The following is a 26,745-nucleotide window of genomic DNA, read 5'->3' on the forward strand; positions in this document are numbered from 1 at the left end:
TTGTCTCGTGTCTGGAAGAAGTGAAAACTTTCCTGGGCAGCAAAGGTCTCACCTTTCCTGAGCTGGAACAGCCAGAGTGCCTGTAAAAGCTACACTTCATGGTAGACATGACAGCGCACCTGAACACGCTGAACACAGCTCTTCAGGGGAAAGGACGCACAGCCCTGCACATGTTGGAGCATGTTTTGGCATTCGAGCGCAAGTTCACAGTGCTTGCCAGAGATTTACAGAAAGGCACATTGTCTCACTTCCCCAATTTGAGAGAGTTCAAACAAGCTCACGACATGATAAATTCAGATTATTTACATTCTGCAATCATCGCAATGCAAACATCATTTGGGAAACGCTTCTGTGTGTTCAGAGAGGTAAAAAACACATTATCCTTCCTGGTCACTCCCCTAAGCATCGATCCATCCCTACTGAATACGACTGCATTAGCAGGTGTGAGTCAACCTGATCTTGAGATGGAATTGGCCGACATAGCGGACAAAGACATATGGGTGTCCAAGTTTAGACGCTTGACAGCAGACCTTGAAGATGTTGCCCGTCAGAAGGCCGTTCTTGCTCAGAATCACAAATGGAGTGATATTGAAAACCTCCCTAAACCGGACAATCTTGTGTTCAAAACATGGAATGCTATCTCCGACATTTATGTAAACATTAAAAAGTATGCGCTTGGAGTCCTGTCGATCTTTGAATCCACATATGTATGTGAGCAGGTGTTCTCCAACATGAACTTTATTAAAAACAAACATCGCGCACGCCTCACAGATGACAGCTTGCGATTCTGTGTAAAGATGAAGGTGACGTCATACAGCCCTGATGTGCAGACACTGTGTGCTGAGGTGCAGGAGCAGAAATCCCATTAACCAAGTATAATAAATATTTTAATTGCCTATTATTTTACGTATATTCATATTTTTTCATTGTTCAGTGAAATAGTCTTTATTTTTCAGGTTGACAGCTGGCTGACGTTATTTTTGGTTTGCTGCTGGCGGACAATTTAAGTTCGGCGTTTTTCATAAATACAAGAAGGACTCAAATAGACATTGAGTATTTTACTTAAAAGTAACCTTCAACCCAACGTCTTTTTTTTCGGAGTTCAAAATGTTTTTGTTGCATGCAGAAATGTAATTTCGTTTTCTCTGCAGGAGTTCATCGATTTCATAAATGCAACACATTATAGTTTGTTTATACATAACATAAAGGCAAAAAAAACGTTGTATGCAGTGTTATTTCATTTTAAATGTCAAACGGGTTTTGTGTCTCCCAGAGTTTTCTTTTCTGTGGGAAACGGGTCCAAATGGCTCTTTCAGTGGTAAAGGTTGCCGACCCCTGCCCTAGATAGATCAAAATGTCATCCGCATAACAGGCCAATTTATGCTCTGTCCCTTTAATAGTAATTCCCCTGATATCTGCATTTTGTCTGATGTATTGAGCTAATGGTTCCAGATATAACGCGAAGAGTAGCGGTGACCATGCACAACCCTGTCTCGTGCCCCTTTCTAGGGTAAAACTATTAGATAAATACCCATTGATTTTAATTCTAGCAGTAGGATTGTCATATAGTGCCTGTATAGTTTTGATAATTGTGTCATGTAGACCAAATCTATGTAAAACTCTGTAAAGAAAATTCCAATTAATCGAATCAAATGCCTTTTCAGTGTCCATGCTTATCACTATTGCTTCAATTTCATTTTTTATATGATCCATAATGTGAAGTGTCCTTTTGTATATTGCCTTGTGTTTGGTGTTGTTGTGTAAAACCTGTCTGATCATTATGTATCAGTATGGGTAGAAACTCTTCTAATCGTTAGGCCATGATGGAGGTAAATATTCTGTAATCCACATTAAGTACAGATATTGGTCTAAATGCAAACAAGAGGAAATCTGCAGATGCTGGAAATTCAAACAATAAACACAAAATGCTGGTGGAACACAGCAGGCCAGGCAGCATCTATAGGGAGAAGCACTCTCCCTATACTGGGCATCTCTGGAGATGTGGCTCCTTAGTCCCTTGCTAACAGCCACTGAACTCAGCGGTGAGAAACCCACCTTTTACATATTCCATATGTCGAGGATAAATATGACTTGGGTCCCACCAAACCCGTCAGGTTGGGATGTCTCACTCACCCGAGCCCCAAGTTATGTGAATACTGTGTAACTTACTGCTCCCATACAATTGCCGGGTGGCAAAAAATAACAGACCATACACTGCGTACAATTATTAAAAAAAGTATATTCATGAATGTTAGTGTAACCAAACAGTTATGAAAGAAAAGAAAGACAAAAAGAAACAAAAGGGCCCATCATAATTAAACAGTCAAATGTGCAGAGGTTGGAACTCAAATCTTCCAAAAGCCATTATGTCCAATGTACTTACGATGCCAACTTCTGTTCACTGAGAGAATTCCCCATCAGATCACGCACTCCCTCTGGATTGAATCCTACAGGCGGTTTTCACGAGCTTCTCTCTCCATCTCTTGCTGAAAAAGACTGACCCACCTCCGTGTCTGTCACAATACCTCTCCCCTGCGTTCTATAGAACCTTTTCCCCATTCCACCCCGAGTGGATGGCACAACATTCCTAAGCATCCCTTATCCTTAACCCTAACACTACCAGCAGAACACACTGCTTCCACAGAAAAACATTACATGAAATATCCTTCAACATTAGCATTTAAATCTTTACCAGGGTGTTACAGCAATAAGCTAACAGAGGATGTGGCTGAGGCAGGTATATTAACAACATTGAAAACAGGTATAGAGATAGGAACTGCTTAGAGTAGGGGTTGCCAACCTATCTTTTCTTTATCAATCTTTTTTCCTGTGTTTCGAGTAGATAAATATAATAATAATAATGATACAAAGAGATTGGGATTACATTAATAACTGTTAACGTTTACAGAAACAGACTCTGAGTAAAGTGTGATCTAAGCCGCCCAATTTCATAGTAACTAAACATGAAAAAGGGTTTTTAAAAAATCTTTTACAAGAGAAAATAAAAGTCCTCTAAACTAAAAAAAACCAAAATAAAAACAAAACAAAACCTATCTTATGCCATGGACTACTACCATTAACCAAGGGGTCTGTTGTCTCCGAGTTGGGAACATTTGGCTTTGAGAGGTATTGGGCCAAACAAACGCAAATGGGACCAACTTAGATAAGTATTTTTAGTCAGCTGTTCTGAAGGGCCTGTTTCTATGCTGCTTGCCTGATTCTGTGATATATACATGGGAGTACAATGTGTATGTAGCTGAAGCCAGTGTTGTATACTCTAGATCGTATCTGTGAGCATCTCCATGGGATGCATTGCCATTTCAGTAACCTTACTCCATTTTGACCCCTTACTTCCTTCTTCATTTTGGTTGTTTTCCTTTCCTTGCTCTCCAAGTCCCTGAACAGTAACAAAAACCTCTAATAGATACTGGACATCCTGTACCTAAAAACATCAATGCATCATCAATGGGGATGGGAGAGTTTCCAGAGGATTGGAGGGTTGTGGATGTTGTTCCTTTATTCAAGAAAGGGAATAGAGATAGCCCAGGAAATTATAGACCAGTGAGTCTTACGTCAGTGGTTGGTAAGTTGATGGAGAAGATCCTGGGGGGCAGGATTTGTGAACATTTGTAGAGGTATAATATGCTTAGGAGTAGTCAGCATGGCTTTGTAAAGGGCAGGTCGTGCCTTACGAGCCTGATTGAATTTTTTGAGGATGTGACTAAACACATTGATGAAGGAAGAGCAGTAGATGTAGTGTATGTGGATTTCAGCAAGGCATTTTATAAGGTACCCCATGCAAGGCTTACTGAGAAAGTAAGGAGGCATGGGATCCAAGGGGATATTGCTTTGTGGATCCAGAACTGGCTTACTCACAGAAGGCAAAGAGTGGTTGTAGACAGGTCATATTCTGCATGGGGATCAGTCACCAGTGGTGTGCCTCAGGGATCTGTTCTGGGACCCTTACTCTTCATGATTTTTATAAAAGACCTGGATGAGGAAGTGGAGCGACAGTTAGTAAGTTTGCTGATGAGACCAAGGTTGGAGGTGTTGTGGATAGTGTGGAGGGCTGTCAGAAGTTACAGCGGGACATTGATAGGATGCAAAACTGGGCTGAGAAGTGGCAGATAGAGTTCAACCCAGATACGTGTGAAGTGGTTCATTTTGGTAGGTCAAATGTGATAGCAGAATATAGAATTAATGGTAAGACTCTTGGCAATGTGGAGGATCAGAGGGATCTTGGGGTCCAAGTCCATAGGACGCTCAAAGCAGCTGCGCAGGTTGACTCTGTGGTCAAGAAGGCGTACGGTGTATTGGCCTTCATCATTCGTGGAATTGAATTTAGGAGCTGAGAGGTAATGTTGCAGCTATATAGGACCGTGGTCAGACCCCACTTGGAGTACTGTGCTCAGTTCTTGTTGCCTCATTACAGGAAGGATGTGGGTGCAGAGGAGATTTACAAGGATTTTGCCTAGATTGGGGAGCATGTCTTATGAAATAGGTTGAGTGAACTCGGCCTTTTCTCCTTGGAGTGACGAAGGATGAGAGGTGATCTGATAGAGGTGTACAAGGTGATAACAGGTATTGGTCGTGTGGATAGTCAGAGGTTTTTTCCCAGGGCTGAAATGGTTGCCACAAGAGGACACAGGTTTAAGATGCTGGGGAGTATGTACAGAGGAGACGTCAGGGTAAGTTTTTTACGCAGAGAGTGGTGAGTGCGTGGAATGGGCTGCCGGCAACGGTGGTGGAGGCAGATACGATAGAGTCTTTAAGGGGCTTTTAGATAGGTATATGGAGCTTAGTAAAATAGAGGACTATAGGTAAGCCTAGTAATTTCTAAGGTAGGGACATGTTCAGCGTAACTTTGTGGGCCGAAGGGCCTGTATTGTGCTGTAGGTTTTCTATGTTTCTTAAAACCTCTAATAGATACTGGACATCCTCTACCTAAAAGAGTACTGGCACTTTTAAGGAATATAAAAGTGGATAAATCTCAGGAACCTGACAGGATATTCCCTAGGACCTTGAGAGAGGTTAGTGTAGAAATAGCAGGGGCTCTGACAGAAATATTTCAAATGTCATTAGAAACAGGGATGGTGCTGGAGGATTGGTGTATTGCTCATGTGGTTCCATTGTTTAAAAAGGGTTCTAAGAGTAAACCTAGCAATTATAGGCCTGTCAGTTTGACGTCAGTGGTGGGTAAATTAATGGAAAGTATTCTTAGAGATGGTATATATAATTATCTGGATAGGGTCTGATTAGGAACAGTCAACATGGATTTGTGCGTGGAAGTTCATGTTTAACAAATCTTATTGAATTTTTTGAAATGGTTACGAGGAAAGTTGCCGAGGGTAAAGCAGTGGATGTTGTCTATATGGACTTCAGTAAGGCTTTTGACAAGGTTCCACATGGAAGGTTAGTTAGGAAGGTTCAATCGTTAGGTATTAATATTGAAGTAGTAAAATGGATTCAACAGTGGCTGGATGGGAGATGCCAGAGAGTAGTGGTGGATAACTGTTTGTCAGGTTGGAGGCCGGTGACTAGTGGTGTGCCTCAGGGATCTGTACTGGGTCCAATGTTGTTTGTCATATACATTAATGATCTGGATGATGGAGTGGTAAATTGGATTAGTAAGTATGCAGATGATACTAAGGTAGGTGGCCCTGTGGATAATGAAGTAGGTTTTCAAAGGTTGCAGAGAGATCTAGACCACTTAGAAAAGTGGGCTGAACGATGGCAGATAGAGTTTAATGCTGATAAGAGTGAGGTGCTACATTTTGGTAGGAATAATCCAAATAGGACATACATGGTAAATGGTAGGGCATTGAAGAATGCAGTAGAACAGAGTGATCTAGGAATAATGGTGCATAGTTCCCTGAAGGTGGAATCTCATTTGTATAGGGTGGTGAAGAAAGCTTTTGGTATGTTGGCCTTTATAAATCAGAGCATTGAGTATAGGAGTTGAGATGTAATGTTAAAATTGTACAAGGTATTGGTAAGGCTGAATTTGGAGTATTGTGTACAGTTCTGGTCACCAAATTATAGGAAAGATGTCAACAAAATAGAGAGAGTACAGAGAAGATTTACTAGAATGTTACCTGGGTTTCAGCACCTAAGTTACAGGGAAAGATTGAACAAGTTAGGTCTTTATTCTTTGGAGCATAGAAGTTTGAGGGGGGACTTGATAGAGGTATTTAAAATTATGAGGGGGATAGATAGAGTTGATGTGGATATGTTTTTTCCATTGAGAGTAGGGGAGATTCAAACAAGAGGATATGAGTTGAGACTTAGGGGGCAAAAGTTTAAGGGTAACATGAGGGGGAATTTATTTACTCAGAGAGTGGTAGCTGTGTGGAACGAGCTTCCAGTAGAAGTGGTAGAGGCAGGTTTGGTATTGTCATTTAAAGTAAAATTGGATAGGTATATGAACAGGAAAGGAATGGAGGGTTATGGGCTGAGTGCGGGTCAGTGGGACTAGGTGAGAGTAAGCGTTTGGCACGAACTAGAAGGGCCGAAATGGCCTGTTTCCGTGCTGTAACTGTTATATGGTTATATATATAAAAACCTCTAATAGTGACTGGACATCTTGTACCTAACATCCTCTAATAGTGACTGGAAATCCTGTACCTAAGAACCTCCAATAGATACTGGACATCCTGTCCCTTAAAGCTCTAGAAGTTTTGATTGTTGGCAAAACCCTGCCACAGTTATTTAAAATCTGTTAAAAGTAGGCTAAGTATTTTCAAAAAGTTAAAAAGCTAAAACTCTAAACCTTTTATAAGTTATTAAAGTAAACTAAGTCAAATCGTTAATAAATAGACTTCCCTTCATTCCTATTGTTCAATTCTCTTTGAAACAATGGGGATTTCCATATTTGACCATGCATGTCTGGAAATTATGAGCTTGTTTCTCTTCAAGTATGTACAAGCCAGTAATTCCATTCTGAACTCTCAGTATTTACCAGCAAGATGCTAGCAATAATCCTGCAGTCCTTCTAGGGCAAGTGACTAATACCTCATTATAAAGGTGTGTGCAGTAGTCTTTGACTTTATGTTTAAGTTCGGATAGATAGATACTTTATTGATCCCCAAGGAAATTACAGTATCACAGTGGCATTACAAGCGCACATATATACAAATATTAGAAGAAAATTAAGAAAGAATAAAAAATAAGTTACCTCAAACAGTCTAATAGGAGGGGGTATTTTCAGTAGAAAAGACAAACTGGATGTCATCATAATTGCTATGAAGAATATCATTGTCAGTGCCTTCCCAGCTAGAAATCTAAGCTGGGCATTACATGCTAAGGTACAATAGCATTTGGTATTTTCAACAATCGCGGATTCATAAGATAGAAACACAGAGATTTGTTAGGTAATTCACAATATGGCAGTTTGAACTGGGAACAAATCAGATTCAGTTCAGCAACATAACAGACATTTTTAATGTAAATTTCTTCTCTTGTAATCTAGACGTAAATGTAGAAAATGTATTGATAGCTTGTGCTAAATGTCCCAAAACTTAAGCAGTATAAGAATTAACCACAACCAGATTTCTACAGAAATATTTCCCAAATCGACCTTTTGCCTCTCGCTTCAACACATCACTCATTGTCCAGCAGAAGTTAATCAAATCTCTAATACGACTCCTGATTAAGGGTTTCGGCCTTAAACGTCGTCACTACCTCCTCCCATAGATGCTGTCTGGCCTGCTGAGTTCTGCCAGCATTTTGTGTTTTTATCTCTAATATGACTGGCTGCTCTCATTAGTTTCTAGTTAATTGTTTGTCATAACTAGTGTGGACCTTCAGATTGGCCTTTAGGAATCTTTTCAGTGTTCTGAATGGATGCACTGTGTAGTGTTAATTGTAAATCTACGCTCAATACTACATTAAGCAAACTCCTCACCAAACTCCAAGACTTCCCTTTGCAAGTGGATTCTTGACTTCCTGACCAACAGACTGCAATAAGTAAAGAGAGGCAGCAACATATCAGAACACACTTCTCCTTCAGAAGCCCCTTTCTCTATTCCCTGTACTGTGTGGCAAGCTCTGCTCTAACTCCATCTGTAAGTTTGAGCTGATACCACTGCTGTGGGCTGTATCTCAAATAATGTTAAGTCAGAATACAGGAAGGAGAGCCTAATGATGTGGTGTCATGACACCAGCCTTTCCCAGCAAAACAAAAGAGCTGGGCATTGACTTCAGGAATTAGGGTTGTGCACATGCTCCTGTCTTCATTGATGGTGCTGAGGTTCAGAGGACTCAGAGTTTCAAGTTCTTTGGAGTAAACATCACTTCTATCCTGTCCTGATCTAACCATATAAATGCCACAGTCTAGAAAGCTCGCTAATGCTTGTATTTCCTCCAGAAGCTAGAGAAATTCGGCATGTCCCCTATGACCCTCACCGATTTTTTTATTGACTACTGCATAGAAAATATCCTATCCGAATGCATCACAGCTTGGGATAGCAACTGATCTGCCTGTGACCGTAAGAAACTGCAGAGAGTTGTGAACACATCATGGAAATCAGCCTCCCCTTCATGGATTCTGTCTGTGTTTCTCACTGCCTCAGGAAAGACGCCAGCATAATCAAAGATCCCACCCATCCTGGACTTACTCCTTCCACTCCTCTTCCATCAGACAGACGATACTAAAGGCTGAAAGCATGTTTTACCAGGAACAAGCACAGGTCCTTCCCTGCTGATAGAAGACAATTGAATGGTTCCCTGGTACAATACATTGGGACTTTTGACCTCACATTCTACCTTGCTATGATCTTGCACCTTATTGTCTATCTGCACTGCTATATCCGTTACTCTTTATTCTGCACCCAGTTACTGTTTTACCTTGATCTACCTCCGTGTACTGTGTAATGAATTGTATGCACAGTATGTAGACCAAACTTTTCACAGTACTTGGGTAGAAGTGCCAATAATAAATCCATTCCAGTTCACAAATCATAATCTGGGATACCTTTAACTTAAGAAATCATTATTGTGTTTTTTCTGCCCTTTTGAGTATTAGCATCCTGCTTATTGCTACAATTTCTGTGCTGCTGGCTGAACTTGCAGACTCATAGTACTGGGGCAACCACAAATTACCGTGCCAATAAGGTGGTCAGTGTAGGGAGATGAGTGACAGTAGAAAATGAAGGTGCGAAAGGCCAGGGGAGACTTCTCCTGATTACAGTGGCCCCAAGATACATAATCGGCCACAGGATTAGGCCGCAGACTAAGAGATCTATTTTCCATTATCAACAGAGATGGTATCAATGTTATGCCCTCACCAAAGTTTGAAATCTGTACCTCCATCATTTCATGTGATTGAAAGAATGATGATCAAGCCATTTTGCTTAAGAAAAGATTGTCAAGACAAATAGATATTACTAGCAGATTTCTGGGGCCTAACTAAGTAATATCATCCAGGCCATGGTCTCATCTCACTACTGCCATCAGGAAGGAGGTACAGGAATCTCAGGACCTACACCACCAGTTTCAGGAGCAGTTATTATACCTCAACCATCTGCCTCTTGAACCGGTGGGGATAACTTCACTCACCGCAACACTGAATTGTTCCCACAACTTATGGACTTGCTCAATATTTATTGCTTGCTTATTTAGTGATTGATTGATTGACTTTTGTATTTGCACAGTTTGTTGGTCTTTTGCACCCAAGTTGGTGGAGTCCTTCATTGATTTTATTATGGTTATTATTTAGTTATGGATTCGTTGAGTATAACCACAAGAAAATGATTCTCAGGATTGTATATGGTGATATATCTGCACTTTGATAGCAATTTACTGAGTCCTTGTATCATGTGAACAAGGGTGGATTGACCATTGTTCTTTGCTTTATTCAGTGATGGAAGAGTTGGTTGCAGAATTGCAACAATTTCTGGAACTTCTTGACCATGAATACCTGACTTCATCTGCCCGACAGAAAAAGACTGCAGTCTATCACATTCTGCAGAGAATCAAGTCAATATCTGGTCAGTATACAATCACTGTCTTTGGCTAGCTAATTCTAATCTTAGGTAGTTTCAATGATTAGTCAAGGGTCTGAAATTTAAGTTGGTACAGTGGCAGGATGAGGGTGAGTCAGAGCAGAAACACTGTTTTGTCCCTTTGCAAAACAGCTTGAAATTCTACCAGGGAAGAGAGTGTATAAATCTGTTAATCTCATCCATCCCTAATTAAAGATACCTTTAATTGGATTTGAACTCCAAGGTTCCTCTGTTCATCAGCACTTTAGTGCCCTATCATTTACTGTATATGCCCGACTAATTTTGATTTCCAAAAATGCATTACCTTGCATTTTTCATTTAAATTTCAGAAAGTAAAGTTATCAAAAAATTGATTGAAGTTTAAAAGGTAAAAATGATGTATTTTTGATATCATGTGCAATGGAACCTGACACTGCACACAAATAGAAAGTTGAAAATATATTTTATAATCTTCAACAGGAATTCTCATCAATGTTCCAGAGCCACTGCTGATTCCAGGGGTATTGTTCTGCCTAATAGCTGGGCTGCCTCCTTTTCTATGTAGATCTTACAATGAAAACCCTTATTTTTAAGCTTAGGTGCTGAATATGAATAGGCCATTGAGGAGAGGGGATGAAAATCATGGGGCTGTGCCATAATGATGTGATAGGTGTATCTTGTGTATCAGAAGAGAGATGGAGAAGGTGGGATCCTGATGATGTAATGAGATACTGGAGGCATTTTACCATAGTCCCACATGTCATAGTCTAGTGGCTTCATCAGGCTGTGCACAGAACCTAAATACGTGGGCACCAAGTACCACTATGTGCCAAGGTTCAATCTGTCCCTGGTGTTGGTCCGGAAAGAACTTTCCACCAAAGGACAGGTGGTGCATCAACAGGGCCAGGCCCATCAATGCACTACCTGTCCTTCATTGAAATGGCCATCAGGCAATGGTCAGTATGTAATGTCCTACGGACGCTGCAGGAGAAGGATTCAATTTGATCATTTCCACTGGGTTTTGATTCATCCCTCATAGAGTAACTCAGAAACAGCCCTTTCGGCCCAACTCGTCCATGCCAGCCATGGTGCCCACCAAGCTAGCCCCATTAGCCTGCATTTGGGTCCATATTTACATGTTGTTACTATACCACTTCTCAATGTCTTGACTAAAGTCCAGTGTGCCAAGTGCCTTTTTCAACACACTGTCCACTTCCAGCTAACTGTACACGTGTTCCTAGGCCCTCCTGTTGTTGAAGTTCCTGCTCTTATTGAACACCCTTTGCATCATCCTAGCTGGACATAGTATGCCCTTGACTTGGGTCTCATACTGGAGTTGCAGAATGACCCTGCTGCTTGCCTCGAATGCTCACCCTGGGCTAAAGTGATGGGATGTATATATCTCACTGGATTAACCAACTGTGCTTTTGAAAATCTCAAATAATATATCTGTTACCCTTTTCCTAACTGACATTTTGGAATAAGCTCTCCTTAGGTTGAATGTATTCTCTTCAATGTTTAAGTTTGCTGTCAACACCACTGGCATTGGCCGATTCAAATGTTGAGAGGGAAAATAAATCAGCCAAAATTGAAGATGGAGCAGACATGTGGTATGGAATGGCCTATTTCTGCTCCTGTGTCTTACGGTCTCATACACACAGTAGCCACTTTATTAGGTACATCTGTACACCTACTTGTTAATGCAAGTATCTAATTACCCAATCATGTGACAGCAACTCAATGCATAAAAGCACACAGACACGGTCAAGTTGTTGTTCAGGCCAAATATCAAAATGAGGAAGAATGTGATCTATGGAGTGTGACTGTGGAATGATTGCCGGTGCCAGGCGGGCTGATTTGAGTACTTCAGAAACTGCTGATCTTCCGGGATTTTCATGTACAAGTCTCTAGAGTTCACAGAGAAACAAAAATAAAACATCCAGTGAGCATCGGTTCAGAGGCCAAAGGGAGAATGGCGAGAAAGGTTCACGCTGACATGACAGTGACAGTAATTAAATAGCCACACTTTATAACATTGCTGAATATCTCTGAACGCACAACACGTAAAACCTTGAAGTAAATGAGCTACAGCAGCAGAAACCACAAGCATACAGTACATACAAAATTATGAGGATAGATAGTAGGAAAAGTTTCTAAAACTCTAGCTTTAGGGTAAGAAATGTACTGGGAATCTGAGGATCAAAGAGTTTTAGGAATCTGGAATGCACTGTCTGGTGGAAGCAGATACTCTCACATCATTTAAGAACTATCTAGATGAGCTATTGAATTGCCGGCAAGAAGTAAGCTACTCATCAACCATTGATAGATGGGATTTATACAGATAGCTAGTTGATAATGGGAGAAGATGTGGTAAGCTGTATCGTCTATTTCTGTACTTTATGATCCTATAACAGTATTTTATATCTTTGTAGACTTACTGCTATTGACGTTAATAACATAAAGTTCAGATGTTGCTTTGCAACTCTCCGCACCACTAGTTAGGTAGCAATTAAAGTATTGTGTTTAAATCTTATCACCATGCTATAGGAAGGATGTGATTGTGTCGGAGAGAATGTGTAGGTCTGGTCACCATACAAGCAGAAGGTTGTCATTAAACTGAAAAGGGTGCGGAATAGATTCACAAAGATGTTACCTGGATTAGACTTATGGAGGGAGGTTGGATAGGCTGGAGATGAAGACTGAGAGATGCCCTGATTGATAGTGAGAGGTATAGATGGGGTAGATAGAACATTTACCTAGTATAAGGTTATCAAAAACAAGAGGGCATAGATCGAGGGTGAGAGGAAGGAGCTTTAATGGGGATCTGAGGGCTAAGGGTTTTACACAGAGCTCCGTTGATATCTAGATATGCTGTCAGAGAAGGTAGTGGGGTAGATACAAAACTAGTACGTTTCAGGGACATTTAAACAGACTCAAATACTGTCCTAATGTGGGAAAATTGGTCTGGTTTTGCATAAGTATGTTGAGCTGAATGCCCTGTTTCTTTGCTGTATGACTATGTGACTCTGTTGTAGCGGTGACTAATTACTAGCAGTATTATTCTGTAAAGCAGTGTGTTGCTGCCCCCTCTGTTACTTGTGTATTCTACTAACATCAAGAAAATCAAGTGTTGTTTCTCACAGGCAGGCTTCTCTTTTGCCTGTTTATTCTACCTGCAAAGGTTCTAAAGTTAAAATCATGTTTATTTTGATCAAGTAAGGAAGAATATAGTAATAAAGGAGTGAGGAGCAAGATGATCTGCATTAGACCATTGACAACGACAATTTTTTATTAAGGTAGATTTTTTTTAGCAAAGAATAGACTCAATTTTCTTTCAATGGAAGGAGAGCAGCTATGTCCAAAAACTGAGAGATATATCTATGCTTGTTGTTGCTGGAGTGATCAGTAGGGCCTTTTGCTTGTAGGAATTGTGTGGTAAGTTCAGTGAAAATGGATATTGTGCTACTTTTATGTCACACCTTTGACAGCAGGTGAAGATACAGTCTGTGAGCCACTAGGGTTGGTTGCTACCATCTGAGGGGAATAATGCTCAGTGATTTTTGGCAAGGTATACATCTCTAGAGTTAGAAAATACCTGACAGTATTGCACCAGTGGTAGCTTTATGCGTGCGATCATGCATTTTATAACACTACCCTAAAATAAGCATTTCTGAAATGTGGCCAATATTAAGTACAACGTATATATTCAACCTAGTAGTATTTTGTCATCAGTAACCCCTCAACATTGAAATTTGTCACAATGATAGCTGAGTTCAAGCACTTTTCATCAAATATTGTTATAAAATTCTATGTTGAAAACTATGTCATTGGTGCCACTCGCAGTACAGTGCCCAATTTCAGTAGAGTGAATCATTTCATTTTTAGAAAAATATTTGTTGTTTATTTTGGAAAAGTTAATAAAAACCCTAGGACACATATAATTACATGGATTTGTAGAGAATTTATTCAGGAATTCAAATAAGTAATCACTTTTTGTATATATTCCATGTTAACATCAGTACAGCAGAAAATGTCCCCCCCCCCCCAAAGGTAAAAAACCTCATTTGGAGAGATTTCTGGAGTTTTATCAATGTCATGATATTTTCCATATTGTTGTATCAAATCAAAACAGTCCTAAGCTTTTGTCATAGTATATAGAATTATAGTACAATAATTCAAATGTGGGGTTCCACACGTCCATAACCTAAGTCCCATTTGGTTGTAAAATGAATATATTTAATCAAAGACTGCTTTCCATACTTCCATAAACTATTAATAGTCATAATAATTTTCCAAGTCTTCCACGTCTTCCACATCTTCATCTGAACTTCCCACACTCTCTGAGGTGGATGCCTGGTTCTCACAGTCTGTCAGTCTACACACGTCAGTACACCTGAGGCCACTTATAACACACATACATCTTGGGAGTGAACATTTTTTTGGACAGTTACAGGTCAGTAGACCCAGGATGGCATCGGGTACTGGCTGGCCTTCCATCCAGTGCACCACCAACTGTTCAGCTTCCTCTTCTCTCCATCTTCCATCCTCTGCCAACAGGGCTTGGCACTTGTGGGTCCTTCTCCAAACATCTTCTCCACATACCAGCCTGGTAGTTGGCTCACTGTACATGGTTTATTAAGCAGTCCTTGCATGGTGGGAGTTGATGACTTATTATTTCACCTTTTTTGGCACAGAAAAGGTGATACCTGAGCTCATTGACCTTGGTGGTCGATGGTTTTGGGGCATACAGGAGTCATGTAAATGCCTCCAGTTTGTCCATCAGTTCTGGGGAGAGGTCCCATTCCTGACCCAACTCTAAGAATGTGTCCTGAGTTTCCCTGTTGCTGGTCATAAGTTTTAGGGCACTTGTCTTCCCTTCGCCTGCAAATGCGCTTACAGTGTCACATCCTGTATATGCGTGCAACCCGATGAGAGCCCTACAAACCTCCATGCCAACAGTAGCAGCAACCTTCCCGATGTCTACAAGCCTTGTACGGGTTCTAGTGCCACAATTCTGGAACAATGGCGCCTCAATCTTGTCACAAGATGCTAAAGACATGATAAAGACATCTGTGTCTTCTGAGCAGATCACCACAGATGCATACAGAATCTTCTCCTGTAGCTTTGCTCTGTACTCCACCTTCCTTCATTCATGGACTATGAAGCTAATGAGACTATTTTTGTTACTGACTTTGGTCAGGAAGCTCCTCCACTGCCTCCCCATCTGTGTGCCTGTGATACCTTGCAACTCATGACCAGTCTCTTCACCCCGTAGAGATCTTCCACTATTCTTGATAGAGTTCTCCTTGTATGTGTCGAACACAACATCTATTCTGCTACTCTGACTGCCTTCCCTCAGAGCCATAATCAGAATTGTTGTGGTAACATCTCTGAATGTAATTTGATCACCTTTCAGTCTTTGGACCAAGTTCATTCCATCAACCACTGTAGCAGATTTTCATGGGAGTTGCTCTTCCACTGCTACATTTCTCTGCAAGGTTGTGGCTAAGGTACCTTTATTTGCCTTTCTCAGCTATGTTCTGGTGTAGACAGGGCCCAGGACAATGGTCCGAGGGGATGAGAAAGGATATCTTCCATACGTAGACTGCGCCCTTGTGCCATCACTATGATGCATCCAAACAAAGAAAGATCATCCAAACAAACAAAGATTTGTTTGTTCAAATAAACAAAGATCATCCAAACAACATTTGTCCAAACAAACAAAAATCATTTGTTTTGAAGATGATCGCCTTCCCATTTGATTTCACTTCTCTCTTCTTACACATATCACTGAATGTTTTCAGCTTGTTTGTTTTCATTGGGTCATGGAATTTCTTTGCTGGTGGGTCTTCCTCTAGTCTCTCATCCTTGAAGGTTGCGTAGCATTGCTTACCAATCTCATATGCCTTCATCAGGTCTTTGGAGACTGCCTTTGCCTTAGAGATGCTAATAAGATCCTGCTTCTCTGCAAATGGGTTGACCCATTCATGTATAAGGCTAATCACTGCTGAAACTGCTTCCTCATCTTTCTGGATTCTTGGCTGCTGTAGCTCCGCATGACAAAGCTCTGATTTGTTGCCTTGCACCATCTCCCTTAACTGTCCCAGGAATGCACTGCGGTGCTCAGCTGTTATGTAGTAATGCTCGATAGTTCCAACATTCAGGCTGAACTGCAATGTGCCTCCAGGAGTCTGTGTGTCTTTGTTCACTGTGGCTTCTATAGCCTGGTCCACAGGGATCTGCCCAAAGGGGCTGTTACTTGACAGCTGCACTGAGAATTGGCTGGTCTTGAAGGCCTCATACACAGAAGGATTCTTCTCTGGGAGGTTCATCATCTGACCAAAGTAAGGAGACAGGTACCTGGCAAAATTCATCTTTTCATAGGTAAAGAACCATGTGATCATTGTTCTTATAGCATGGAGGTACAACTCCCAGTCCCCCTCACGAGAGGCGTGCAGAAGCCCAAGTACTAAGTTATCTAACATGTCAATGTATGATATCCAAAATGTGGATAGCTCTCCTTTGTTGTGACAGAAAGCTACCACCACTACAATGCTATCACATATTTTCTAGCACTAGGGGTGTATACCTTGCCAAAAGTCACCTTCCAGATTATTCCTTCCAGATGGTACCAGTGGCCCAAATTTAGGGTCCTGGCTCACGGACTAATATATAGTAGCTGCAGAGTTTAAACAAAAGAAATGCAGGTACAGTATGTACTCTTCTCCCAGAACTATACCTGTCCCAGCTGATCATGCGTAGTCCTGGCTGGTTTTGAGGCTTGGCTCTCTTTGGCAACAGACTGATAGGCTGAAGACCAGCCATACCTTATAACCAGAGAAAGAGTCTATTTGGCCCATCATGCCCACACCAGCTCCCAGGGAACATTAGAAAGTTTTTGACAAGAACAGGCCATTCAGCCCAACAAAGCTTGCCAAATTCCTATCCACGTAGTGTGTTGAAATAACTATCGAGTTTAGATTTGAAAGTCTCCAAGGTACTACTCTCAACTAAACAACTAGGTAGTTTGTTCCATGTGTAAAGACTTGCTTCCTGACGTTTGGCTGGAATCTCTCCTCAACCGGTCTCCACCTATGGCCCCATGTCCTTAAGATGGATTAGTTTTGAAGCAGCAGCTGACATCCACCTTACTTATACTGTTAATGATTTTGAACACTTCTATCATGTCTCATTCTGCATCAATTTAGGCTAAAAAGATTTGATCTTTTTTCATAGCTCATACCCTGCAAATCTGGAATGTGTCTAGTCACCCTTCACATCCTTCACAGAACATAGAGACTAAAATTGTACACAGTACTCAAGGTGTGGCCTCACAAGTACATTATACAGCTTCAGGAGAACATCTCTTGACTTGAACTCCACTGATTCCATTATATAACCTAACATTCTATTAGCCTTCCTAATCGCTTCTGTGCATCTTGTTGATAGTGATGAGTCTACCAGGACACCCAAATCCTTCTCATACAGTGCACTTTCTAACTCACAAACCCCCCACTGTATATTTATATACAATATTTATAAAAATATTTGTAAATATCTAATACTTCCTCTTCCTATATGCAATACTTTACATTAACTTACAATTAAATTTCATCTACCATCTACCTGTCCACATCTGGATTTTGTGAAGATCTAACTGTATTGATTCTGCTGCCTGAATGTTTTCAGCTTATTCCCCCTGATTTTGTGTCATTGGCAAACTTTATTTGTTTAATTTTTAGGTGCTTATCCAAATCATTAATGTAAACTATAAACAGTGGCCCCAAAACTGATCCCTGCAGAAGCCTACTTTTAACATCTTCTAGGAGTGAAAATGATCCTCTCACCATAACTCATTGTTTTCTGATTTTGAGCCAATTATGCGCCCATTTGCACACCTTAAACGTGAATCCCTACCTCCTGTAATTTGATTATTAATCTGGTCCTTGAACTCCTCCATCAAAAAGGCGCAACAGGGCCTTTATTTCCTGCAGAGCATCAAGAAAGCTCACCTCTGTCCCAGGATGCTGATGGACTTTTACTGCTGTACCATTGAGAGCATACTCACCAACTGCATCTCAGTGTGGTATGGCAATTGTCCTGTATCGGACTGCAAATCACTCCAACGGTGGTGAAAACTGCCCAGCGGATTATCGGCACCCAATTGCCCACCACTGAGAACATCTACCATAAACGCTGCCTGGGCAGGGCGAAAAGCATAATCAAGGATGCATCTCACCCTAACCTTGGACTTTTCACTCTCCTCCCATCCGGTAGGCACTACAGAGCCTCCGCTCCCATACTAGCAGGCACAGGAAGAGCTTCTTCCCTGAGGATATGACCCTGCGCATGACCCTGCTTAGCGCTTCACATCACAGCGCTAAGCAGTATTGCACACATATTGGACTGTCTCAGAACTTTTATATTTGTATGCTGTAGCACTTTTTATTCGCAGTTATTTTGTAAAAAATATTCTTTTCCACTTCTGGTTAGATGCTAGTTGTATCTCATTGGCTTTGTATCTGTACTCAGCACAATGACAATAAAGTTGAATCTAATCTAATCTTTGAACCTTTGAAAAGTCAAAGGATTTCTATTTTAAACATCTTCCAATTACAAATCATTTCTAAAACACAAACTATTCTCAAAGCACAAAGCCCAAAGCATTATCAATGATTTCCAAAATACAGGTACATTTCCTATAAACTAAATAGACATATGTACCAAAGATGAAGACAAACAAGTTGTCAGTTGCAGAACCCGAAGCTGGAAGATTGGATTCTAATTCTTCCATGTTTCTTGATGTTCCTTACTCCTGTCCTAATAAGCTTTAACTGCTCTCTATAATTGTACCCTTTTTCTAACATGACTGACTCCACAAGTGCGTGATATTTCCTTAGATATCCTTTTAACACAGATGGTGTAAAAACATTTTTTGGAGACATAGATCTTAGTCAGTTACCATTACTGCTGTAAAGCTAACTTTAGAGTACATAAAATTTATATAACTACAAACTCACTAGTTATTGATATGCTAAATGGTATTATCCATCTGTTCTGCAATCTTCCTTAAATTAAGTAACTTATGAGTCAGTTTGTTTGAAGCAACCTATTATCTTATACTGTACTCCTGAACAGTAATAAAACAGGTAGAAAAGCAAATAGAACTGATGATTATTTTGATTTTCCTTAACATTGCAATAGATATATGTAATTGAGCATAAATAGCCACTGTAAATGTTGCATGCTTCCCTGCTAATTCACATCTTTTGTTCCAGATTGTCAAATGCAAAATTCCACACAGAAGCATGATTTACCATGCAGTGTACCTGCTCCTCCTCAGATTCCTCTCCCTGAGATACCTCATCCATGGCAGGTAAGTACTCTTCAGCCTTGGACATACTTCAAAATGATAATATAACACCAGAGCAGAATTAAGCCATTCAGTCTATTGAGTCTGTTCCACCATTCCATCATGGCTGATCCCAGACTCACTCAACCCCATACACCTGCCTTCTCATCATACGCTTTGATGTCCTGACTGAACATGAAACGATCAACTTCTGCCTTAAATATACACATGGACTTGGTCTCCACCACCGTCAGTGGCAGAACGTTCCACAGTTTCACTACTCTCTGGCTATAGAAATTCCCTGTTACTTCTGTTCTAAAAGATCGTTCCTCAATTTTGAGGCTGTGCCCTCTATTTCTGGATATCCCCACCAGAGAAAACATACTCTCCACATCCACCCTATCAAGTCCTTTCAATATTTGGTAGGTTTCAATGAGATCCCCCCATCCCACATTCTTTTAAATTCCAGTGAGCACAGGCCCAAAGCTGCCAAACACCCCTCATACGTTAACCTCCTCTGAAATCATTCTCGTGAACCTCCTCTGGACTCTCTCTAAAAACAACACATCCTTTCTGGGATATAGGGCCCAAAACTGTTGACAATACTCCAAGTGCAGCCTGACTAGTGTCTTATAAAGTCTCAGCATTATCTCCTTGCTTTTATATTCTATTACCCTTGAAATAAATGCCGATATTACATTTGCCTTCTTTACCACAGACTCAACGTGTAAATTAACCTTCTAGGAGTCTTGCACCAGGACTCTTAAGTCCCTCTGCAACTTTGATGTTTGAACCTTCTCCCCATTTAGATAATAGTTCCTGTTACCAAAATGCATCATCATACATTTCCCAACACTGTATTCCATCTGCCACTTTTTTTGCCCATTCTTCCAATTTGTCTATGTCCTTCCTTTGCCCATCTTTCCAATTTGTCGCATTGCTTCCTCAGAACTACCTACCCTTCCACTTATCTTCATATCATCTGCAAACTTTGCCACAAAGCCATCAATTCCATTATCCAAATCATTGACAAACAATGTGAAAAGTAGCGGTCCCAAACTGACCCCTGAGAAACACTACTTGTCACTGGCAGCCAACCAGAAAAGGCCCCTTTTATTCCCTCTCACTGCCTCCTGCCTGTCAGCCATTCCTCTATCCATGCCAGTATCTTCCCTGTAATACCATAGGATTTTATCTTGTTAAGCAGCCTCATGTGTGGCAACTTATCAAGTGCCTTCTGAAAATCCAACTGAACCCCCTTCTTCCTGGGCGTTTCAGGAAATGTCTCGTTAGCCCTCACTGGTAATCTCCCAACTCAGCACTGAGAAACCCACTGTTCTCTGGCCGCATACGCCTAGGGAATATACACTCCAGACCCGCCAAATCCATGAGATGGGGTTGTCTCTCCAACCCAAGTCGCAGTTTGTGTGAGTGCTGTTTGATTTGCTGCCCTGTTACAACTTGTTGCCAGGAAATGACAAACAGCACACTGCATATAATTAAAGGAAGTATATTTATGAATATTGACTTAACTAAAGAGTTAGTAGAGAAAAGAAAGGGAAAAAAAAACAAAAGGTGCCCATTATAATTAAACAGCCAAATACACACAGGTTGGAGCTCAGCTCTTCCAAAAATCATATTCACTGATCCTCAGTAGACTCCCGCACCTTGCTCCATCGAATCATGGTCTCAACTGGATCAAATTCTACAACCAATTCTCTCCAGCATCTTTTCTCTTCATCTCCCACTGAACAAAGACCAAGGCTCACACCGGTGTCAGGCACAAAAAGCTCTGCTCCCCCTGACTGGATGGCTCACAGTCCTAAGTACCTATTATCTCTAATAATCCAAACAGTGCTTCTACATGAAATACCCTACAATGGCAGCAGTGAAACCTTTACCAGGGTGTTACACAAGTAAATTACATCCACTGCCTCTCCTTTGTCCACCCTACTTGTTACTTCCTCGAAGAACTCTAACAGATTTGTCAGGCAAGATTTCCCTTTTCAGAAACCATGCTGGCTTTGACTTATTTTTATCATTAGTCTCCAAGTACCCCAAAACCACATCTTTAATAATAGACTTCAATGCCTTCCCATCCACTGACGTTAGGCTAACTGGTCTATAATTTATTTTCTTTTGCCTTCCTCCCTCTCAGAGGGGAGTGACATTTGCAATCTTCCTGTCCTCCAGGACCTTGCCAGAATCAAGTGATTCTTGAAAGATCCTGACCAATGCATCCATTATCTCTTCAGCAACCTCTCTCAAGACTCTGGGATGTAGTCCATCTGGTCAGGTGACTTCTCCACCTTAAGACCTTTGTGTCTACAAAGCACTTTTTCCTTTGTAATAGCAATAGAACTCACTCCTTCTCCCTCACACTCACGGACTTCTGGCACACTGTTAGTGTCTTCCATATTGAAGACAGATGCAAAGTACCCATTAAGTTCTTCTGCCATTTCTTTGTCCCCCATAACTACCTTCACAGCATCATTTTCCAGTTGTCCAATATCAATTATCACTTCCCTTTTACTCTTTATATAATTGAAAAAACTTATAGTATCCTGTTTTATATTATTGGTTGGTTTGGCCTTATATTTCATCTTTTCCCTTCTTATACCTTTTTTTAGTTGCCTTTTGTTGGATTTTAAAAGCTCTTCAATCAGAAAAACTTCTCACTCACTTTCGCTACTATATATGCCCCTTCCTTGGCTTTTATGCAGTCCTTACCTTCCTTTGTCAGCCTCGGTTGCCTATCTCTGCTACTTGAGAACTTCTTCTATGGGACATATCCATCCTGTGCCTTGTGAACTATTCCCAGAAACTTCAACCATCTCTGATCTGCTGTCATCCCCACCAGTATCCTCCTCCCATCTACCTGGGAAAGCCCCTCTCTCATGCCTCTGTAATTCCCTTTATTCCATTGCAATATTGATACATGTGACTTGTGTTTCTACCTCTCAAACTGCAGTATAAATTCAATCATATTATGAACATTGCCTCCTTTACATTAAGCTCCCTAATAAGATCTGCTTTATTACACAACACCTAATCTAATATAGCCTTTCCTTGAGCAGGCTTAAGAAAAAGCCATCTTGTAGGCACTCAACAAATTCCCTCTCTTGCGATCTGACAGTAACCTGATTTTCCTAATCCTCTTGCATATTGAAGCCCCCCATTACAATTGTATCATTACCCTTATTATTACATGCCTTTTCTAGCTCTCTTTGCAGTCTCAGCTCCACATCTTGACTACTATTTGGAGGTCTATAAATGATTCCAATAATGTTTTTTTCACCCTTGCAGTTTCTTAACTCCACCCTCAAAGATTCAACATTCTCTGACCCTATGTCACCTCTTTCTAAAGATGTAATTCCATCTCTTACCAACAGAGCCACACCACTGCCTATGCTTTCCTGCCTGTCCTTTCGATTCAAATTATATCCTTTGATGTGAAATTCCCAACTATGCCCTTCTTTCAGCCACAACTCAGTGATGCCCACAATGTCATACTGACCAATCTTTAACTGCACCAGGAGTTCCTCCAAATGCTGCGCGTATTTAAATACAGCACCTTCAGTCCTGAATTCTTCACCATTTTGAATTTTACCTCTCTGTTACAATTGAACTCTTAGCCCTGTCTGCATTTGTAGCCAATCATTGGCTTGTCCTTCCTTTCATTCATGTTATGTCCATCATCTACTTGTAAACCTGCTGGCTCACCCTCAGCTCTATCACACTGGTTCCCATCCCCCTGCCATATTAGTTTAAGCCACTTCCAGCAGCCCAATTGTACCATGTAACAATGGTTTATGCAGATTTTTCTTGATGTGCTCCAAAATTTCATGCAAAATTTAAGTCTTAACCATAAAGGAAAAATTATTATTTGTTCATTAAGATACATTTACACATTCAGTACATATGCTTCTCTTGCATCTGTCACTGCTGGAAGTGAGTAATACAAGTTATCCTTTAGCTTCTTGCAGATGAAGAGTAAGTAAATGATGGTGTAGCAAAAATGGTATAGCCCCTTGGGATTGTGGATGATGCTTCTACTGCAGCTTTGTGGGTTCTTAGACAACTGAGGCTCAGTTTTCGAACTTTCATTGATGGGGCACAAGATGATTGTGTCCATCCGCCATTTCTGCCAATGCTTCAGTATGTTTCTGATATATAGACTCAAGGTTCTCAGTACCATCCTAGTTGCTTTTCCTTCACCTTTAGTGGTCATGGGCAGAGGTTCCAGGAGTCAGTTGTAAGATTATACTTCAAGAAAGCTTAGAGTGTATTTGGATGATTGTGTGTTGTCCTCGTTTTGCCTGTTGAACATGAGGGCAGAAATGATTGTCTGTTTCAGGTGTCTGGATGAGGCATGTGAAGAATGTGGCCTGTTCAAGTGTAATTATGGTCTTAATGATATTTTTTATGTAATTGTCTGGGACAAAACTCATGCTCATTTGCTTCTGTATTTCAATGGGTGACACAACGGAGTAGCAGTTAATTTTTTCTGTACTTTGACCTGCAGTGCTGTCACAATGTAGTTTGCATAATACTTCAATGATAGTGTGGGTTTCAGCTGGATGTTCGAACATCACAAAGATTTATTGTTAGTTTATTTAGGTGCTGTAACTTAGCTCTTAGTTTGTGATTAGCCAAACAATCAAAGATTTTGAAAGGCATGTAAGCAGATAACAGAGATGCAGAGGTAAGAAAATCCTACATCGCTGGTTGACCTTGTGATTTCAGTCTCCAAGTCCAGTGTCTGGGCGTCCTTCAAGAGAGTGAACCCAAGAAAAGCATCTGGTCCAGATGGCGTAAGAGGCCGAGCATTAAAGACTCAGAGGTGGGAATACTGAACCTCTCACTTCTGCTAGAATCAATGAGGATTGGTAATAACTTCACCTCCTCACTGACCATCAGCTCGGGTGCACCTCAAAGCTACATATTTAGCCCCCTTCTCTACTCCCTACTTACACATAACTGCATGGCTAAACACAACACATTTACTCACAACACTGTTGGACAATATCACAGGTGGACATGAGTCAGCATGAAGGAGCAAGACAGGAGAACTGGTTGAGTGGTGCCAGGACATCAATAAAACTGATCAGTAAGGGGAAGGAGAGCAAACATGTGCCAGTCTACATTGTAGGATCGGTGGTGGTGAAGGTGAGCGGCTCTAATTTCTTCGGTGTTAATCGCCCTGAGCCTAGACCAGAAATCCAATCATGAAGAAAGCACAGAAAATCTTTTTTTCTTAGCGTCTTAAGGAGGTTCAGCATGTCATTGAACACTCTAGCAAACTTCCACAGATGTGCTGTTGAGTCTTCTGAGCAACACACACAAAATGCTGGAAGAACTCAGCAAGTCAGGCAGCATCTGTGGTGGGGAGTAAACAGTCGATGTTTCAGGCCAAGGTCCTTCATCAGGATCAGAAAGGAAGGGGGCAGAAGCCAGGATAAGAAGGTGGGGAGGGAAGCTGGTAAGTGATAGATGAGGGGGAAAGTGGGTGGTGGGGAAGGGAATGAAGTGAGAAGCTGGGAGGGGTTAGGTGGAAAAGGTAAAAGGCTAAAAAGGTAAGAATCTGCTAAAAGAGGACAGTGAACCATGGAAGAAAGGGAAGGAGGAGGGGACATTTTGTGTGTGTTGCTCAGCATCTGCAGAATCTTGTGCACTTGTGTTGAAAGTATCTGGTGATCTGGTGCAGTAATTGGCATGTTCAGGAGCATAAGAAGCTCAAAGTGTAATGGACTCTGCACAATATCTCATGGGTACATACCTTGCCTATCACTGAAATAATGCTCACGAAGCACTGTCTCAGGAAGGCAACATTGGTCATCAAAATCCCCACCATCCTGGCCATCCCATTTTCTCGCAGCTACCGTCAGGCAGGAAGTATAGAAACTTCAAGTCCCTCACCACCAGGTACAAGAACAGCTACTTACCTTCAACCAGTCAGTTATTAAAGCATCTGGCTTGAGCCTCAATGACTACCGAAGTAAAGGTAAAGATCTAAAGATGAACTTCATTGAATTTTATTGTGACTTCCTGTGTGTTGGTGAGACCCAATGTAGATTGGGAGACCACTTCGCCCAGCACCTACACTCCATCATCCAGAAGAAACGAGATCTCCCCGTGGCCACCCATTTTAATTCCACTTTTCATTCCCATTCTGATATGTCAGTCAATGGCCTCCTCCTGTCACGATGAGGCCACTCTCAGAGCAACACCTTGTATTCCGTCTGGGTAGCTTCCAACCTGATAGCATGAACATCGACTTCTTGAACTTCCAGTAATGACCCCCTTTAACTATTCCCATTTCCCTCTCTCACCTTAACTGCCCAACACATCCCTCTGATGCCTCTCCCCCTTCCCTTTCTTCCATGGCCTTCTGTCCTCTCCTATCAGATTTTACTTTCTCCAGCCCTGTATCTCTTTCACCAATCAACTTCCCAGTTCTTTACTTCACCCCTCCCCCTCCAGTTTCCCCTACTATCTTGTATTTCTTCCTCCCCTACTCCCACCTTCTAACTCTTTACTCATTTTTTCTCCAGTTCTGATGAAGGGTCTTGGCCCAAAACATCAATTATTTAGTCTTTTCCATAGTTGCTGCCTGGCCTGCTGAGTTCCTCTAGCATTTGGTGTGTGTTGGTTGGATTTCCAACATCTTTATGTTTTCTCTTGTTTATTTGTCACATGTACATCCAAACATTGAAAAATACAGTGAAATGCATTGATCTGTGTCAACAATCAACGTAGTCCAAGGGTTGTACTGAGGGTATCCCACAAGTGTCACCATGCTTCTTGTACCAACATAGCATGCCCAATACTTACTAACCCTAACGTCTTTAGAACGTGTGTGGAAACTGGAGCACCCAGAGGAAACAAATGTAGTCACAGGGAGTATGTACGAGAACCTCTACTTTAGACGGAAGTTTCAAGAGGAAATTTAACTTGATGGGATTGCTCTACTCTCATCAGGAACATATCCAGCACGTCTGGAAAGTTCTCAGACGTTTCTTGAAAATAACCTCTTTGCCAACCTGGAAAATGTGAGTTCCATAAAGACCAAGTGTTATTTTTGGAATATTTACTTACCCCATCCAGTATTTAAATGGCCCCTAGTAAAGTTCAGGCAGAGTGGCCCAAACTGTCTACAGTCAAACAGGCACGGCGTTTCATGGGGTTTGCAAGCTTATCGCCACTTCATTCAGAATTTCGGCTCTATTGCAGCTCCAATTAATGCATTCACCAAGAAAACTTCGGCAGCATTCCATCTGACGTACAGTGCCAGCTAAGCATTTTCCGAGCTAAAGCAACGTTCCACCACTGTCCCGCTACTACAACACCCAGACCCATCTCAGCCGTTCATTGATGCATCCGATGTAGGCATTGGAGCTGTCCTCTCTCAGT

General features: G+C 41.2%; 1 protein-coding gene across 2 annotated transcripts in view; it reads left to right on the top strand.

Annotated features, from left to right (window-relative positions):
* The window catches only part of afap1 (actin filament associated protein 1), a 371,521-nt gene that overhangs the window by 235,207 nt on the left and 109,569 nt on the right, over positions 1-26,745 (top strand). For both annotated transcript variants that reach the window (XM_059964846.1, XM_059964845.1), the window contains exons 2-3: positions 9,858-9,986; positions 19,259-19,356. In XM_059964846.1, the coding sequence (XP_059820829.1) occupies positions 9,858-9,986; positions 19,259-19,356 (227 nt within the window). The remainder of the gene's footprint in view (positions 1-9,857; positions 9,987-19,258; positions 19,357-26,745) is intronic.

The sequence above is a fragment of the Hypanus sabinus genome, chromosome 3 (genome assembly GCF_030144855.1).
Source record: "Hypanus sabinus isolate sHypSab1 chromosome 3, sHypSab1.hap1, whole genome shotgun sequence".
Classification (NCBI taxonomy): domain Eukaryota; kingdom Metazoa; phylum Chordata; class Chondrichthyes; order Myliobatiformes; family Dasyatidae; genus Hypanus; species Hypanus sabinus.